The 18780-nt window shown below is 43.4% G+C and overlaps 1 protein-coding gene across 1 annotated transcript; it reads left to right on the top strand.

The window, feature by feature from the left end:
• The first annotated feature begins 282 nt into the window (after positions 1-282).
• LOC135920966 (tissue factor pathway inhibitor 2-like) lies at positions 283-12894 on the top strand. The gene is made up of 6 exons (XM_065455253.1): positions 283-420; positions 2006-2050; positions 3565-3747; positions 7812-7994; positions 11908-12087; positions 12533-12894. The coding sequence occupies exons 1-6, from the start codon at positions 369-371 to the stop codon at positions 12772-12774; spliced, it is 885 nt and encodes a 294-aa protein (XP_065311325.1). The 5' UTR covers positions 283-368; the 3' UTR covers positions 12775-12894.
• Positions 12895-18780: the final 5886 nt, after the last annotated feature.

Genomic DNA, 18780 nt, shown 5'->3' with positions numbered 1-18780 from the left:
TAAAACCGGTAGCTAATGTCCCTCATAACGAGGAGTCTATTGCAACTCTTTGACAAACAGCGACTACGTTGTAGTCCATCTGGGAACGAGATATGCCGGTAGGAACAAATGACGAGCAGCAAAGGATGATGAAATTCCTTTTGTTGACGTCCCAGCTTCTTTTTTTCAAAAACACAATGGGAAACTGCTCTCTTTGTCAGCTATTACATGAAATAAAGGCTTGTTTTTTGCCCATATAAACTCTTTCAAGGTCGAAAACGTTCTTTATTTGAAAGAACAATGGTTTTCAAGAAATGGTCACGAGGATATGTATTGCTCATTTGACGGTGCAGCAGCTCTCCTTAGGCAACTGAAGCAGGCGCTTAGCAATGATTCTTCTTGCCAACCTGATCCTGCTGGTCTCCCTAATATATGTGCATGGTAGGTAACCACCTCATATCTGCGCATGCTGCGCATGAAAACAAACGGCTGTATAATCCTGTCATATTCTTTCAAACGTAACGTTTCTTAAAAGCCTACGAAGGCAAATGGGCTACCTACATTTGAACTGAGCATGTTTGACTCCAATGATTTTTGCTCATTCTACTAACTAACCGCTTTAATTAAATGGCGCTCATTACGCCGGTGCTTCCATACTGCCCTCCCTCTGCGAAAGTTATAATGGCACTGGTCCACCGTGGCTGGCAGCCACTGCATGGCATCCCTACCGGTGAGTGAACCCTGCAGAGCACTGCACCGAACTACGATCGGCGAAGCAGGCAACGTTCAAGTTGCGAGAGTATTCCAGAACCTCGAAGTTCCTGAAGTGGGCTAGCTCCCTCGAAAGTTCGCCCGAAGGTGCCACCGCCTGTTCATTGCCACCTCACAGAGACCGCAGCACACCATGCAGGTAACCGGAGGCAAACAGCGCAGATGGTGACCATCGCCGCTCGAACGGTGCTGCGGCCGCAAGGAAGTGGCCTCGAACTACTGCAATATCACCGAAACGCCAGACAACGCTCACTACGCCCTCCCGAGCAAACTATCTCGAAGTCCGAACCCTGAACCGCAGAGGCACAATCCGCTCCCGGAGGTGGTGTCGATGATATCGCGTTGATGCTGTCAGCCCCGCTGGCAGTGCCCTTCTACAAGGGTGGCGCGGAAGCTGTAGGTATGCGTAGAAGACCACGCGGAACCCTGGTTCCACGCGAGGCCCTATGACGGCGACAGAGTTGCAGGTACTCAGGATGAGCTCCTCGTCGAACTTGAGAGTTGCAGTTCGCACCGCGGTGATCGCGGCGCACCAGTCTTTCGGGGCAGGAGACGTTACTGGCTTTGGAAAGGGTACCGGTCGCCTTTCCTCCGATGATGGTCTGTTCCGGAACGCAGCTGGGACCCACGGTATGGGTGCCAGTGGGGGAACAGCGAAGTGCCACAGCCCCCACCAGCTGGCGTGGCCAGCCGCACGCAAGAGCGTCTTGCCACGCCTATATACACATATATATAATATTATTTTGAGCGTTGTTGTATTGCTTATATTGCCGCAGCATGAGCTTATAAGTACTTGGCTTGTTCAGATGGTCAAGTCTAGGCATACATCACCGCGGCTTAGTCTTGAACTACAGAACAACGCGAAAGACGACGACTCGGAAGAGGCACACAACGTCTACAGATTCAGACGTCTCTGCGTCCTCTGCTTTCGCATTGTTCCCTAATTCAACGTGTTCAACGAACTTGCCGACGTGTAAAATTGATCACTGTTAGAGTTTGTAGTGAGCATCCATGTCTTCATTTTCGACGAAAATTAGTGCTTCTCACTTTCATTGCTTGAAGGTGCAATCGGAGTTGCTGTTAGAAGTGTTGCTACACTGTGTTCTGCTGAAAGCGACTCCTTGTTGTCGACATTTCACCAATTCAAGTTCTGAAAGGGAACGAAGAAAAACACATGCAAATCAAAGTTATATCTAAAATTAGGAAGAAAGAAACATTTCTAAGCAATTTATAAGCTGCTGCGTGTTTATTTCAGGCTTCAGCATGTTCAAAAGTGGGAAAGGAACGAATGGTGTAAAAGGTAAGCGACTTTTTACAATTTTTCCTAACATTTATAAGAGCACAATCTGCTTTATTTTGACTCGTCCTCCTAGGGCCCTTAATGTCTTTCAAAAAGTAATTCATAAATTTTTATAACCATCATCACAGCTTTGTTGACAGACAGCTGCAAGAAGCATAGTGTTATAACCAATAAAAGCTCCAGATGATGTCAAATAATGGTTTTCAAGTGGTAAAACATTTATGGATTCGTTCGTTACTAATTGTTCAAGCAATAGACAAAGCGAATATTATGTTCTGGGAGATATTAAACCACATTTTTTTTTACTGTGCATAGCCGTCTCAGTGCAAAAATGGAATGCAATATAACGTAGATGAAACGGTGGAGATGACTTCAAAGACCAACTTGCACTTCGTGCATGTGCCCTGAATATATGCAAAATTGTCTTGACACTTTGTATCACGAAAAACGATGCTCTATTATAATAAACCCCTAAAAAATATCGTTTTCGCCCGGCATTGTAGCAATATGGAAACGCCGCTTTGTTGTTGAATCAAAACGAGTTTTGTTTGTGAGCTTCATTCAACATAAACGTCATATTCCTAATATTGCGGTTCCAGGCAGCTTGCAATGCAGTGGTGGAAGAAGTCAAAGACTAGGTGAAGGTTCCTAACTGGTCAAAAAATATGTGTTTTATTACTGCAGTGAAAGAAGCCACTGCTACATTCACATATGAGAACTATGCAAGGTTTTTTGCTGTAGGTATACTTCAATCTCGTTTATTGAGAACAGATGCCTAACTTGTAGGGCTGCGACCACATCCCCACGCATATGGAAGTGAGTAGCTTTTGTAGCCTCCCTGGCTCACACGTTCTGTGCACCAAGTGGACAGCATTCGATGCATTGTTGGAAGACACATATACGCATTTGTCGTCCTCGACACATCCACTACAAAACATTATCACAACATTGCAGAAATAAACATCATATAGCCAAAGCAATACCCAAACACCTGCCGTAGTTATTCGAGCAGCAGCGAGCCATTGGACGCCGTGTGGAAACTAAGTATGTGGGGACTTGCCATAACTGTTACTTGTGCATATACTGATACAGCCGTTTGCTTCATTCTACAAGCTTTATTATTTTCTGAAATGCCAATTAAAGGCTTTTACGCTATTGTTGAGCCCTATTACAAAATTTTAATTCATAATACGAACACTGCAACCGGCACGCTAACCAATGATGTAATGTAGGAGAAGGGCGTTTTCGTTTTTCTGCTATTTTTGGAACGTTCGCCGAAAACAATATAAAGAATGAAACAACATTTTATAATAAAGAGGTTTGCAAACTACTTGAACTGCAGCAGTGCATGCCGATCCACTCTCCGTAACCCGACGAGCTTTTGGCTTTTGGCTTTTTATTTGGCTTTAACCGAGTCTTTCGTAACACCGTACCTTCTGCGCGAGGTTACGGACCGGCCAACGCTGCTACTAAGGTGCTTCGCAATAGTGACCATTGTTTCTTTTTTCTTCCAGCTCCTCTGGAAAACCTTCCAAAACCGTGCAGGAAGCCGCCGTTTATTGGCGTCTGCCATCCATTGAAGGAAGCTTGGTATTACGATCAAAATGCGAACTGCTGTAAAATGTTGCAACCGGGCACATGTGCTGGAGGCAACAACCTGTTTCCGACAATGAAGAAATGTATGAAAGAGTGCATGCGTGAGTATCTTGTTTGAAATAGGAGCTTCCCTTGGACGATAGGCTGTGCTAGTTGTTCTTCGTTTCCCAGCGAGATAATCATGGTATATATATATACATATATATATGTGCAGGAGGCAACAACGTTATATATATATATATATATATATATATTGTTCCTCGTTTCCTAGGGAGATATTCATGGTATATATATATATATATATATATATATATATATATATATATATATATATATATATATATACTTGCAGTGCGGCTTAGTTGAGGCCGCCACATCATCTCTAAGGATTGGAATTATTTTCCAAGCTCAGTTGTCAGCGCAGGTGGAAAGTTTGAGCATATGTCCTATGTTGCATAATGGTGGCACAGCACTTACTCGAGGACACATTTGCTGCAGAGCAAATACAAACGCATACTTTCGCGCAAGTGAGGGTAGCATGCCAGCTTTGACAGACAACCGCACGAAGCACGTTTCACCTGGCACTCTGGAGAGTACCGTGCTAACAGGGGAATTGGGCGATAGAAAGTGTGACTCGCAAGGCGATGAGAATTGCGACAATAAGTAGACTTCATCACTTCAGGACAACAAGCCGTTATTTCAGCGAACCATTTCTGAAGTATGACTTTGAAAGTGTATCCATTGTGTTCCACTGACCACAGGGTGCCTCCTCAATCGCAAACAACCTAATTGCTCAGGCAGCTCATACACACGCCAAATAAGTGTTTCCACCAACGTATGCGCGATAGTCAATAAAATTATGTACAACTACTGCATAAGGCTTCCCTTAACATAAAGTCCAACACATGCGTTGGATCTGCATAATGTTTTTGCTGACACTCCTTGTACTGAAATTTGTCAAGTTAAATGTACCATAGTTCAAGTTAATCTTGTGCTTGAATACATAATATGACATTTTGTTCAGATAGTATCTTGAACACCAGTGCATTTCTCCGGAGGGTTCCTGAATAGGTCTGTCGAAATTTGTGTCATCTTGAGAATTCCTTCCATGTGGATCCGCCTCGCTAACTCCGCGGCTAGAAATTGTAAATTGCAATCTGGGCCATCAGGACCTTAGATTGAAATGTAAGTAGTGCTTTTTGGTAAGTAGTCCATTAGGCGTTTCAATGTTTGTGCTAGTGATGTCTACGTCATCGAGCAGACAAACTTTTGAACGAGAATTGTCAGAATTGAACGAACTCCCGCAGGCGACCTTTAACAACTTTTGGAAGTCCTCGCTGCAACAGATATATATATATATATATAACCAGCCTGGCTACGCCCACTGTAGGGCAAACGCCTCCCCCATACTTCTCCAACTACCCCGGTCTTGTGCTAATTGTGGCCATGTCATCCCTGCAAACTTCTTAATCTCATACGCCCATCTATATTTCTGCCACCCCCTGCTACGCTTCCCTTGTCTTGGAATTCACTCCGTAACGCCTAATGAATATCGGTTAACTTCCATCCTCATTACAAGCACTGCCCATGCCAATTTCTTTTTCTTCGTTTCAACTAAGATGTCACTAACTCGCGTTGATTCCCTCACCCAATCTGCTCTCTTCTTATCCCCCCCCCCTTAACGTTACGCGCATCATTTTTTTCCATAGCTGGTTGCGTCATCCTGAATTTAAGTAGTACCCTTTTCGTAAGCCTCCAGGTTTCTGATCCCTATGTGAGTACTTGTAAGACACAGCTGTGTTATACACTTTACTCTTGATGGATAATGACAACCTGCTGCTCATGATCTGAGAATTCCTGCCAAACGCACGCCAGCCCATTCTTATTCTTCCAATTATATCAGTAACATATCCGGATTCGCGGTCAATACCTGCCTAAGTAGATCTATGCCTCCCCCCCCCAAACAAACGCGCACACATGCACACACACACATATATATATATTTATATATGATTTTTTTTCAAACTTCAGCAGGCAGGACCCGAAATAACATATGCAGAAATGAGACTAAAGTTTTGGAAGACGTGTTGTTTTTCGAGGCTGCTGGATATATATATATATATATATATATATATATATATATATATATATATATATATATATATATATATATATATATATATATATGTATAGCAACCGGCATTTATAACCAGTGCTTGCTTACCCGCCAATGTAGTGTGAGTCAGCACATTCCTGTTGTGCATATTCAAACAATATATGGCGGCAAGGAACAAATATATTTATTGTATCAACATAAGTATCCTTGCGAGGGAAGCGAGTAAGTCTAAACAAGGCGAACGCAAGCGATGCGTGCTTCACGAGACACAACATCCAACTGATCCCATTTTTGTGCCCTTCAGACCTTGGCAGCTCCACAAGGCCTGCTCGCACTATGACTGAATGAATGAATTCTTGGGTTTTACGGCACAAAATCACGATTGGATCGTGAGCCACAGCGTACGGGGGGAGATTTCGGATTAATCTTGACAATCTGGAGGTTGTGAAAGGGCCCCCAATGCACGTCACACGGGCGTTTTTTTGTATTTAACCCTTATCGAAATGCGGCCGCCACGACCGGGCTTTGATCCGATGACTACACGCATAGCAGCGCAACACCGAAGCCGCTAAGTCACCGCAGCGGCTTCCTCGTACTATTTCATATCCGTGACTGAACGATAACCTTCGACTAAACTGAAAGACTCAAGAAGACGGTTCGCCAACCTTGTTCATGTGCGGTAGCATTCCCCTTAGACCGTCTCAATATCTCTAAGGCTTATGAACCTATTACCTTATAGCAACTGATATTGAGTGGCCCAATTAGTTTTCGTAATTCTCAAAAGCTGAGCATGCACCACTGGAGGCTACGCACAACGGCATTTTTAGAACAAAACGGTGACAGTCATCAGGGTTGTATACAATGTGCATTTTCCCTCAATATACTACAGAAAATCTGTAGGTACATATAATGTATAAAGCACACTTCTAATGGTATATGCTAAGCGCACAGAGCTCCTTATAGAATAGCGCGCGCTTTCCTATGGCATCTTTGACATTTCGGGATTATTTATGATATTTTGGTGCCACCATATTTTTTAATGACTACGTGTCACTTATTACAGATAGACATACAAGTAGAAGCCCTTATTGTGTTTTCGTGTGCTTCGCACTTCATTTTTCCTCTCCTCACTACTGTTCCAGCGACCTAAATCAAAGATTGCCTTGCTCGTCTTGGCATTTCAGCGTCGACGTCTCACATTGTCCTCACCCATAAAGTACTTTCCCGTCCGGGCAAAAGTTCTGAATAGTGTAGGTATGAATATAAACATTACATGATATTAGATACGGTAGCTGTGTGGTGAATAAACTTAAATATAATACGTTGGCACATGCTGCTACCCAACCGATACCTGCAATACCTTCCTAAGGATGCCATAAGTGAAAAGAACACACCGTACGCTGAACTCCTCAGCAATAGAAAATATTTAAAAAAATCATGCAGCAATGTCGCATTTTTTAAAATTGTGCTCATGTTACCCTTGCGAACAATATTCAGTATATTACTGGTCAAAAAACGCGGTATCCTTCTTGTTAATTTTACAAATTCCATTGAAAAGTAATATCAGAATAGTACACATACGAAGCTACGAATGCTTCAAGGAAATTAGGCTAAGACACGTGTGTGGTTGGCATGGTGGCATCTAGTAAACTCACGGTCAGCTGCACAAAAGCAATTGTGAGCTCCAATCTGCCGCATTCGCAAGAGGCATGCGATCAAAGACTCCTTTTTAACGCATAACCTAGGCAAACACGTTTTCTCGATGAGATATCGACTGTATGAATGCGCATAGATTTACTGTAGAAGTCCTTTCTATTGTCTCTGTTCACAGGGACTGTGAAAATAATGTGAAGGAATAATGTCACACTAGAACCTGCATTTGCAAACTGGCTATTACAACTACATGTATTCTTTCTTCTTGGTTGGTGACGCAACAAATGCACTTATGTATTTGTAATGGACAACCGAGTTGCATTATTCAACTTCGCATAGGCGTGTTTTCTGTTCAAGGTGCTGTCCATTTAATAGAACGCTCGTGTTTTTTTTCAGCTCTCACACCAAGAAATTCGAGAGTGTGCCTTCAGCGACCTGTGGAAGGGACCTGTGAGCCACTTCTTGTTGCTTGGTATTTTGATACCGAGAGCAGCTATTGCAAGATGTTCAACCATACCATCTGTGGTGGAGGTCCCAATTTATTTTTGACAGAGATGAAGTGCCAGCAAGCCTGCCAACGTAAGTAAAACCTATGCCCACAAGAGTCGACGAGACAATGTTTGATGTGAAAATGAATGGCAGCAAGTAAATTACGCTATCAATGCGGTCTTTTTACTAATGTAACACACTAATTTCTTGAGTTTCAGACTCATGGTCACTTTTGGAAAATGTGGCTTTTGTTACGTTGAAGAAATGATGGTTCAAGCTTGCGAATTGTGATCATGCATCTTGCTTTTATGTTTTAAGTCATTGCACCTAGGCAGTTGACAATGCACACAGAAATGCTTGCTCTGGAAAGTACTCCCAGCGTTCATTCACTTTGAATATAAAAATCAATACTAACTCTAGGACTTTATTATGTTTTAAATATGTACGAGGGACAAGGCGACGGACAAGACCTGTATTTGTGCTAACGTACAAAAAATGTTAAAGGAAAAAAGTATAGACAGTACTTAAGGTATTAGTTTACTGATTTTCGCTGTGTGTACCTTGATAGCGAATGATAGCGAAAGAACGCACATGCCTGGCCAACTAGGGATTACGCGACTTAAAGAAGCACCAGCGTACAATATTTATTATTTGATTAAAATAACTGCGGCAGAAAACTGTATATTGTTAGTTGAGAATAAATCCAATCTTGTACGAAAGCCTCTATCAGCAGTTTCCCATCTTCTACGTGTTGCTACAACCGACTCGGACCTAGGCCTGCAACATTGCTTTTTCCATGACATCACATGATCCCCTGTGAAGCGATTTGGATTCTCTGGTATACGCCCTCTTTGCAAGTACAATTACACTTTTGCGTCGTACTCAAAAGCAAAATATTTACCTCAACCTTATGCTCTGTAATCTATAGAGCTATGTTTCTACTGTTTCTTTTCTTATTTAAGTGCTAGGTGCACAGCAATTAGCATATTTTAACAGTTATATTATGCCTCATAATACAACCACATCTGTAGAATGCAACCGTTACATTATGTCTCCTCAAGGAACAAAAAAGTGGGATTTACTGATTGCAAATCGTTTCAGCAAGCTTTCAGAAATCGTTTCAGAAAGACACCGAACTGCACGTTTACATGCCCGTTTTGGCCTTGATCTTGTACCATCACTTTTGTATATCTTGATTTTAAATTAGACTACACTACGGAACCACAATTCAAAAGTACTTGGAAGTTCATCTCATGAGAAGTTTTCCCTATCCGTTTGTTCCTTTGTTATCTTAAGAATATGCCGCGTACTCACTGTAACTATCACTGCTTTTGAATCTGGTCGTTGAGTGGACTACTCTGCGTGTATATATAGCGTTCTATTCTCGAAGCATCATACATTTTCTTAATATTTCTTATATATTTACATAAATAGTTTTTCTTGTATTGGTGGTTTTTGTAATTCTGAATTTCTCTTGCATTAAAACTCTTCCGAAATGGAAATTGCACAAGTCTTATACTAACTCATTTTCTTGTGAAGCACATTTTATCTGTTTGTGTGGTCCGTTTTCACGCTAACAGAAAAGTGTATTAGGTAAACTGAAACGTTGTGCGAACTTTGACGATAGTGGAAACATCATTGTAGTGCTTACCGCACGAAAGCTGCAGCGTAAATAAACATAAAATAAATATTTTCTTGCTATTATCATTTACTAATTCGCGTGAAGCATATGTTGGGCCTTCAATTCGGATTTATTCTGTGGCTATAGCTGTATGCTTTCTTTTTTTCCGAGTCACTTTTGAACTCTTAGGTGCCCTGCCTTTGGGACAGTGACAAGCAATGTCTAGTACTCGTGCTTCCAAGCACTGCGTGAAAAAAAAAAGGCCGAGTGATCGTATAAATAGCGCATGTAAAAACCAAAAGACTCCAAAAGCGCAGCTTCGGTTCGAGTGAAATAAGTGCTAAGAGAAATAGTGCGAAGTAGGCCCTGGGCATTACGTTGCGGCAGCTTTTAAAAAAGAATGATAAAAATCGCTAGCCGTTCCACTCTGTCATGGTGCATGACCAGCGCATCTGTATAGATTCTATAATGCACAACACAGGGATGCTTGAATATTTTGGTGTTGTTTATTGTTTCACGCAAGTTACTATAGCTATGGGGTGCCTATGGCAGACAGCCAAGGGTTCGGTGACCACGATGGGCACGTTCTTGGTGAAGGTCAAATCCCAACGCGAGCGCCTAGCGGTAGTCAGCACCTTGGGGCACATGTAGCACTGTAGCTAGAACCGTTACAGTATAAACGAGGGCAGCCAATTGCCATCAGTCCGCGACACGTGGACGTTGACATCGCCAGTGACGAGGGCAGGAGTTTGATCGTCACTTGCCGGATGGAGCAGCCATCCAAAGTGGTCATTCATAAAGCCCTCTACGTCGGGCTTCGAAGAGACAGAGCGAACGTACTCAGTGGAAACGACCGTCCCTTTGGCGCTGTTACCGGCACACACGTCGGAACAAAACGCCACGCTTTCTAGTTCTTGGGTGGTGGACCAAACGTCGCATGGCTCGACAGTGGTGGATACGTCGTTCATCACGTATATGACAACTCCGCCAACTGGCTATTAGACTCGACGGGTGCATGGGACACCGCTGTAGCCGTCGACTTGAAAGAAGAAATCGCACCACGTCTCGCAGTGACACAAGAGGGAGAGCCGTTGTAGTAGAGTGTCGTGGACCGCAGGAGCAGCGACCTGGCGTTGAGAGCCGCCACCGATGTGATCCCACGATCCCGTTTGTTGGATGTTCGCGGATGGCCAATCCGCGGGCCAATCCGCGTACAAGTGAACCGTGGCGAGCCATCTAGCACTGTGTATCTCAAGAAAATCAGGACATTCTCGTTGGCGCGGAGTCATCGGCTTGTGAAAAAAACACTATTTTGAGCATGTCTACTGGGCTGGTGAAGATATTTTTTCTAGAACGCAGCTGTTAAGCACCCATTCCTACGCTGAGCGTCGGCGTCCTCGGTGTAACCGAGCTAAGGAGCGCAGCGGAGGATGAAAGACGGTGATAGCGAAGAGAGCGTGAGGAGGAAAGCGGAGGAGGAGGGTATGGCGAAAGCGTGAGAAGGAAAGCGTAGCGCCGCGCGAGATGGGCCCTGTGGCGACCACCGCTACGAGATGGCGCTAGAGTACCGCACCCTCGTCTGTTCACAGATGACGACATCGATAAGGCTTCCAGCGAGCACGTCCACCTTTACCATATGCGCAAAGCTGCATGAGCAGAGCTGTGTCTGCGGTGGTTGTGAATCACTCAAAATCGTCACCCATGGACTGCCTCTCCCCATCTCACGATTAGCGAAGCAGTTGTACCACACTGCGCTTCCTCTGCAATGTGCGGCGTGCTACAGATTGTTCGCACCAGCCACGCTATCCGCAGTGCTCTCCTTGTAATATAAATTGTGTAAGTACGTAACTATAGCACCAATATTTGGTACGCATACGCCTTTAACGTATAGAGCTGCGCTGCATAGGCAGAGCTGTTTCTGCGGTGGTTGTTGGGAATCACTCAAAATCGTCACCCATGGACTGCCTCTCCCCATCTCACGATTAGCGAAGCAGTCGCGCCACACTGCGCTTCCTTTGCAATGTGCGGCGTGCTACAGATTGTTCGCACCAGCCACGCTATCCACAGTGCTCACCTTGTAATATAGATCGTGTAAGTACGTAACTATAGCACCAATATTTGATACGCATGCGCCTTTAACATATAGAGCCGCGCTAAAGTTTCGCATTACGGTGTATCGTAATGGCCTTTGAGCTTATTGGCCCATTCTCACATAGTAAAGCAACCTGAAACTCATATAATCTCGAAGTGCGCCTTTTTGGTAGAAAATCGCAATTATTTGCCCCTTATCCCCTCTTAAAATCCCCATCGTGCACATTACCTAGTAAGCTTTTTATCATGTAATTGAATGGTTGCTAAGCAATGAATTCTTTAATTTTTCAGCGAACGAGAAACCAAAGCCCTACTGTAGCATGGCGCCAACTCCTGGAAAGTGCTGGGGCGGAAAGCGCCACTGGTATTTTGACGAGAAAACAAACAACTGTTATCTTTTTGCTGACAAACGTTGCGGCAAGAATAATAACGCATTTTCATCGTACCAGAAGTGCATGCAAAGATGCAGCCGTAAGTTAGCACAGTTTCTTCATAAGCATGCCATATATGCATGATCACTTGTCGTTACCTTGAGGCCGGGACTCCCCTCGTGTAGCTGATGTCAGTGCCCCAGTAAATGTGATGTATATTGGTAATTGCATGTTACAAATGACATGAAAATGACCACTGCAACAAATGCAAGTAATGACGCAGTAAGTTTTCCATTTGGTATTTCCATCCCATCCTTACCCTTGTGCCTTTTCACGCGTTTGCATTAGATATAGCACTATCATCCATAGTCACAGGATAAATGGTAAAATACGGCTAAGTTCCCTCCGTTTTCACTGCCACACTTTGACAGCTCATTCCGGCGATGGTGTACTCAAGAGGCTTGGTTTAGGGGCTGTGTTTTACCGTGTCAACCTGGCGATCTCGGAAGATAATATTTTCATGACAATTTTCTTTTGTTTTTCAGATAACAAAGCAACTTCAACGTGTGTAAACTGCGAGCAAACGCATAAAAATGAGCTACCTTCAACGATGGCACCCGGCCAGCCCAGCCAGCCCATCCAACCCGTAAATTCCAACGAGATTCCTCTCTATAGGCCACATCAGCTACCGCCCCAACCCAGCTTCTCCAAGAAACACCTTGCGGGGGCCGTACCTACCTTGCCCGGCATTGGCACACCTTTGCCAGCAGGAACAAAGCTTCGATAACTCTGCCAACAATGCGCTTAAAAGATGAAGACTGCTCGTATCTCTTTCATACTGAATGTAGCTTATGAAAAAGTTGGGACACAACTGCCACAATAATAAAACAGAGGATTCCGGCTGTAATACCTTTGCAGTGTATATACCAGCCTAAATTCATTAGAAATCGTACAAAAATGGTGTAACTATGTAAAAGCAAGCGTTTTGCCATGGTTCGTGGGCGATGACACGCCTATGAAACGTTCGGTGAATACGGGAACGGTTGACCGGTTGTCAATTTACGTCGGCGTAGTCGCGTAGGTAAAGGTTACACCGCACCTTGAGAAACGTTGTTACATGTTCTCGTCCCAGTAGCAGCAGACAAGGCCAGTTTCGCACAATATCAATCGGTCAGTAGAATCTGTGAGCATTAGGTAAGTTTACCTAATGCAGTCGAAATTATTTTTCTCGGTGGTGTTATTCAGCACCCGTAAGGTGCTTTCCGATTGCCATGGACCGCGTTCACTGTGTGCTGCTGCATATGAATTGGCGTTCATGCCTTCTGCACCAGAGTAGTAGTTTTCGTATTGTAATGCTGACAACAGCGGCCGCGCTTCAACGGGCGCCAAATACAAGAACGCTCGTGTGCCTAGATATTGAAGCACGTTACGCAACCTCAGGTGGTTATAAACAATTTGGGAGTTCCTCTTTATGGCTTGCCTCACAATTGTATCGTCGTTTTGGCAGGTGAAGCTCAAGTGTTTGATAATTGTGCTTCGGGCGTTTTGGTAGTTCATAAGGACAACTAAAGAAGTGCGATTACCGCACACGGAAGGAAATATAACACATACACCCCCTCTATAGTGCCCATTCCATATGTGTGTTCTTTTGACGCTGTTATTATGAATACCCACCGATGTAAGTATAATTCTAAGCATTTCGGTCCGCGCTACCCAGTGCAACCTGACCAAGTCGATAACCTATCAAATCTATAACTGGTACAACAACACCAAGAAAATCAAAATATTTCCCTTGTAGCACGTCAATATGCATGCTTAAGCACGCTGAATTAAAGTTTTCCTACCGCTTTCGTTTTATTCCTGTAATTGGTTCGCTAGTTTACGCGTATCAAGCATGAATTGAGAGTCCCATGTGTTCTATGGATTGCAATGAAATTATATGGCTATCAACGGTTGTTTGAAACATGTAGGAATGTTTAGCAAATCAACAATCTGCTTAGGAGAGAGACTTTGGAAGCGCAAGAGATGCAATACCTTGCTTCAATGCGTATGCACAAGCCATCTTTTGCGCTAACAGTGAAAATGCTTTATTTGCTTGGAAGGTGGACATGGATTGGACATGGATTATTGCGTTGCCAATTGCTTAAGGTTTTCTGGAACTGTGCGTGCCTTGGCATAGGCGATTACTGATATCTGTGGTGTATCGTAGTAATAGGAAAAGCATAGTGATATCTGTGCTATATAGTAGAGCATAGTAGTAGTCCAGCCACAAAAGAATCAACTATTTGAATTAGCTTCATTACGGAAACGTATATGCCTTCTTTATCGGTGTCAAGTTTGCTATTTCTTAGTCCACCGTGTACAATTTACATTAGTGAAAGTTTTGTGATGCCAGATAGCTGTTTCAGGCCCTTTCTTTTTTGGCTAGAGAGCAAGAGATCAGTTAAGTCAGTGTGCAAAGAATTGTATGTTGACGTGAGTTAGAGGAGCAGGATGATGAAAACGAGTGCTGCTAAAGGTTTGGTGAGACTGCTTTAATGTAAAATAAATGTTTCCTGGGGTTTTCCGGAAGCAGATAGGTGCCAAAATTGCTTAAAAATAAATTGGTTTTACATAGGTTATGACGTTTTTATATGTTATACATTTTGATACCGCACACGAAGTGTGCTAGAACAGCGTTACTTTTAGAAAACGTATGCGGGCAGCGTCTGCGATATATTCAACGTGAATTTCAATTCTTTATTACAGTTGGACTACTTTCGCATTTACAGGCAGTAATGTCTGGATCCTTATCCAGTGAGAAGTATTGGACATATGCAATAATAAACTTAGAAAAGGAACGAACTAATCTTCTCATCAGTGTATTGACTCTAATAGGGGGGACAAAAATAAAAATTGATAAAAAAAGATTCTGGTAAGGTATCAACATAAATAACGAAAATATCAACAAATATTGTCGAATCCTATTTGCTGAAGATGTGGACATACCTTAGGCAATTGAATATCTTTTTCTTCAATTTTTGATGAACACAAAAAAAGAATGCTAGGCATTAGCAAGAATACAGCATGGTTCTGCTTTGTCTATCTGAAAACTAGGGACAGGTTTTAAAACACGGGCACTGCGGATAATTTACCTCCTTGTACGCAGACCAAGTTGCTCTTTCAAATTGCTACTGTTAGGAAACTTGAGCTGTTGTTAGCACGGCAACTCAACTTCTTGCCATCTAAGAAATTGTAACCATCCTTACAGCGAAGCACACACCAACAAACGACTGCACTTTACATTAATTAGATATTTGATATTATGAACGTTTTGTTTACTCCTTTGTGAGGAACGCGGTCGCATTCGCTGCAGTCGTGGTGGCGCTTTCTTGCGTGTTGAGAAACCACAGCCTGCGGTCCACTGAAATGGAATCGTGGAATTACTTGAACTAATCAATGCCTGTGGGCAATAGAGGAATTGCTGATGTACGCGTTCGGCGCACCATCCACTTCCACTGGCACTGACAGTACTTTATCGCCCGAACATAGAAAAACGATGCATGAAAGAACATTCACAGGTGTGCAAGAGGTAGAAAAAAAGATTGATGTCACTACCCGACAATGATTCTAAATTTATACCACCTGGCGTTCTGCCTGGAGGAACACATTGATGTGCCGAAAGTAACTAACGCGCCATATGGGCGGACAGAAAATTGCATGTGTCAATGCATTTAGAGCTGAAAATAAGCCTCTATCAACAAATTTGTGGTGGGTATAAGCAGCTGGCCACTATAAAATTGATGTAACATCGCCGAATGCACGCAGTTCCCAAAAGCTTGCACGGCCGCTGCATGGGGAACTTTTCCTCGAGGGTTTGCTGTACTAACTGTATGGAGGCACCAGAATGGCAGCGTCTGTATCAGAGTGCTGGAAGTGTTTGTTGCCGCCCACAGTGCGTATATCTGTAACATAGATAGACCCTTAAGAATTTTTTTTTTGCATGTCATCCTGTCAGTTCTTGTATAAAAAATGACGCTTTTGCAAAATATCTCACAAAGCGTGTAACAATGCTGGCATACGGTATTGCCTGATGTTTTGAAATTAACGCACGCCCATTGTAAGCTTCCTAATTTGAACCGTCCTTGAGATTTTCAGCTCCTAGATGTGCCCTAAAGCAACTGTTACAAAGCAATTAGCTGAGTTCAGTCTATCACCAATACACAGACTGCCCTTTGTTTAAATGTATGCTACTTCTAATGTAAAAGCTGAACAAATTTAATTGAAGCGGCCACAGAGTTGAAAAATTTTCTGATTTATTAGTTGATAAACAAATGAAATATCTGAGAAAGGCATTAGTGGGGTTCAAGATTACCTGGTGTTGTCGTGCCATATGTAATTGACGAACAATATACGCATCACGGTGGCTTCCTAAACATAAGTGCAGACCTCCCCAAAAATTATTAATATCACGCGAGCGTCGACCGCGCGCCGTGCAAGCGGCCTTGCAGTGGCAACGGGTATTCCTTAGTCGGAAAGGGCAGCAGATGGTGCTCGAAATTGAAATCACTTTACATGCCACCGCATACTTCCGCCGAATACAACGCGGTTCGCCACAGCAAGACCAAGCCTTGCTATGACGCTCATCCGCTAATATTACACTTTTGGGAAACTGACGATCCCTTCTGTTCCGGCAGCATAACAAAGACTTGCTGCTAAGGACATACTTTTGGAGATAAGGGTATTGCCTCCATGTTAGCATCAATGTTGTTTTAGGGGATGTAGAAGGTGCTGCCTCTTTTATGTAGATGTCGAACTCAAAGCAGACTCAAAATTTAAAAGAAACATATTTTTTCGTAAAATTTAATGCAGGAAATGTGACTGTGTCGGCGGCACTCGCCAGCATAACTGGCGAGTGTACACATTACCAAACTGTAATTTACCAAAGTACGTTGACAGGTATGCAGTACTAGACCAACTACTAGAAAGAGCCCCAGCTGAATGGTGCTGTTTCTGCCTATCTTAATCGTCGTGCCTAATTTTTGGGCCTTAACATTGACAGTAAAAGACTCCCGAAGGAATTGTTTAACAAAATTATACGGTAATTTAGAGTATCTAAACGCAGTATATCGTCACGTTGTCAGGATCATGACGAACCAGACAGTGGCAATACGGCGAGACACCGAATCGAAACTATTAGGCAAACCTGCATCCACAAAAGGATTTGCACTCGGGCAGAACTATAGCGACGACCACAGGCGTCGACCGTCGAAGTCTGGCCTAAGAGCCAGAGGTGTGGTCTATATTTAGATGACTTATCGATAATTGCAGTTCAATCGCTGGTGCTCGCTTGCCTTACAGAAGGTGCAACACTATAAGCATAGCACATGGAATCTGCTTACGAAGATCCTCCGACAAGATGGACAAAACTTAGAACCGGTTGCAACAATACTGAATGTTTTGATCCACGTGAGGACGCCTTGCGGCCTGTAATAACTTTAGCAGTTAACTAACTAGTTTAACTAGTTAAATAACTTTAGCAGTTAACTAACTTTAACTTTAACGTAGCAGTAGGTGTAAGAGCGGTGACCAGCAAAAGGATAAACAAAGCGACTGCAAGCACGGAATGCACCAGATGGGGGAGTTTCTTCATAGCAGCAAGGGAGCAAGCCGGCAGTTTAGCGCGAAGTACTGATACACAAAGCTCAATACGAGAAAGTTGAGGCTAAAGGCTTGCCCTTAAGGCGAAGTAACAATTACGTAGGCCTGATAGGTCAATCTCAGGTAAGACAAGTGTCTGTACTCATGATTTCAGGTAAGACGGTATCAGTCAACTTGATAGCGCATTTTCGCGCTTTTCCTACTCTCTGGCGTTCTCTATTATTGGTTATTCGTAATAAAGTGCAATGAAAGCGCATGGCACGCTCCATGCTGCAGCCATGCCCGAGACAGCCAGCTCCTGTAACAGTGTACCTTTCATCGCCATAGCCGAGAGAAAAAGCAGCCTATACTTCACTCCCGAGAACAAGCTTGTATAGAATCATTCATTGAGATAGGTGCCCTCAAATGTGTTCCTATCAAAAAGGCGTCCCTTTCCACTATCACAACTAGGAATCTCCTTTCACCTGTTTTAAGCGATCAACAGCACCAGGCTCTCAAAGCTGACGCTGCTATTTCTGAACGACAACATCTTCTTTGCAATACGCAACACCTACTCTTCGTCAGTTTCAGTCTATACTGATGTAGGCTGTTTTTGCGCAGACTATGTGTGTACGACAGATTCGCACACAAATTATCGAGCGCCAAATTGGCTCTATAGCACAGTCATTAGCACTACCAGCTCCCAAACAGCTAATTTCCTGAGCAGTCTTTCTTGAATCCAAGTAGCGGTTGTGGGCAACTGTCCTTTAACGTACGGAACTGTTAAGGCTAAGGGACTCGCCCAACAGAATGATCGCAGTGATGGTCGCGGCATAATGAATGCAGTGAGAGAGGACGCAGCAAACAAATTTTCTAGCTTTTGATTGTTCTCACAGCAAGCAGACCAGTTCGAAGATAATCACTGGTTTATTTTTTACTTTCAGGCGCAATAGTTCACCGCCTAAGTCCAGCGGCAACCGCAAGCTCGGTGTGCTGCCCCATTTTTGAACAATGTACTGCGTATGTAATGCAAGCACTTTGCAAGCTGCTCACGCATGAACAATTGCCTACGTAAGGTGCATTGTCTATTGCAAATATACCAATCTAAAAGAAGCGCGGCATTACAACATTGAGAACGACTTATTTTTTTAACAATGGTTATACGCATTGGGGT

This window comes from Dermacentor albipictus, chromosome 7, assembly GCF_038994185.2.
Source record: "Dermacentor albipictus isolate Rhodes 1998 colony chromosome 7, USDA_Dalb.pri_finalv2, whole genome shotgun sequence".
Taxonomy (NCBI): domain Eukaryota; kingdom Metazoa; phylum Arthropoda; class Arachnida; order Ixodida; family Ixodidae; genus Dermacentor; species Dermacentor albipictus.
Note: the sequence above shows the minus strand (reverse complement) of the source record. Positions and strands in the feature narration are given on the sequence as shown.

Coding starts and splice junctions, on each gene's coding strand:
- LOC135920966 (XM_065455253.1), top strand. CDS start 369: ATGATTCTTCTTGCCAACCTGATCCTGCTGGTCTCCCTAATATATGTG. Junction 7,995..11,907: donor GTGCCAGCAAGCCTGCCAAC/GTAAGTAAAACC, acceptor TTAATTTTTCAG/CGAACGAGAAACCAAAGCCC. Junction 12,088..12,532: donor GTGCATGCAAAGATGCAGCC/GTAAGTTAGCAC, acceptor TTTGTTTTTCAG/ATAACAAAGCAACTTCAACG.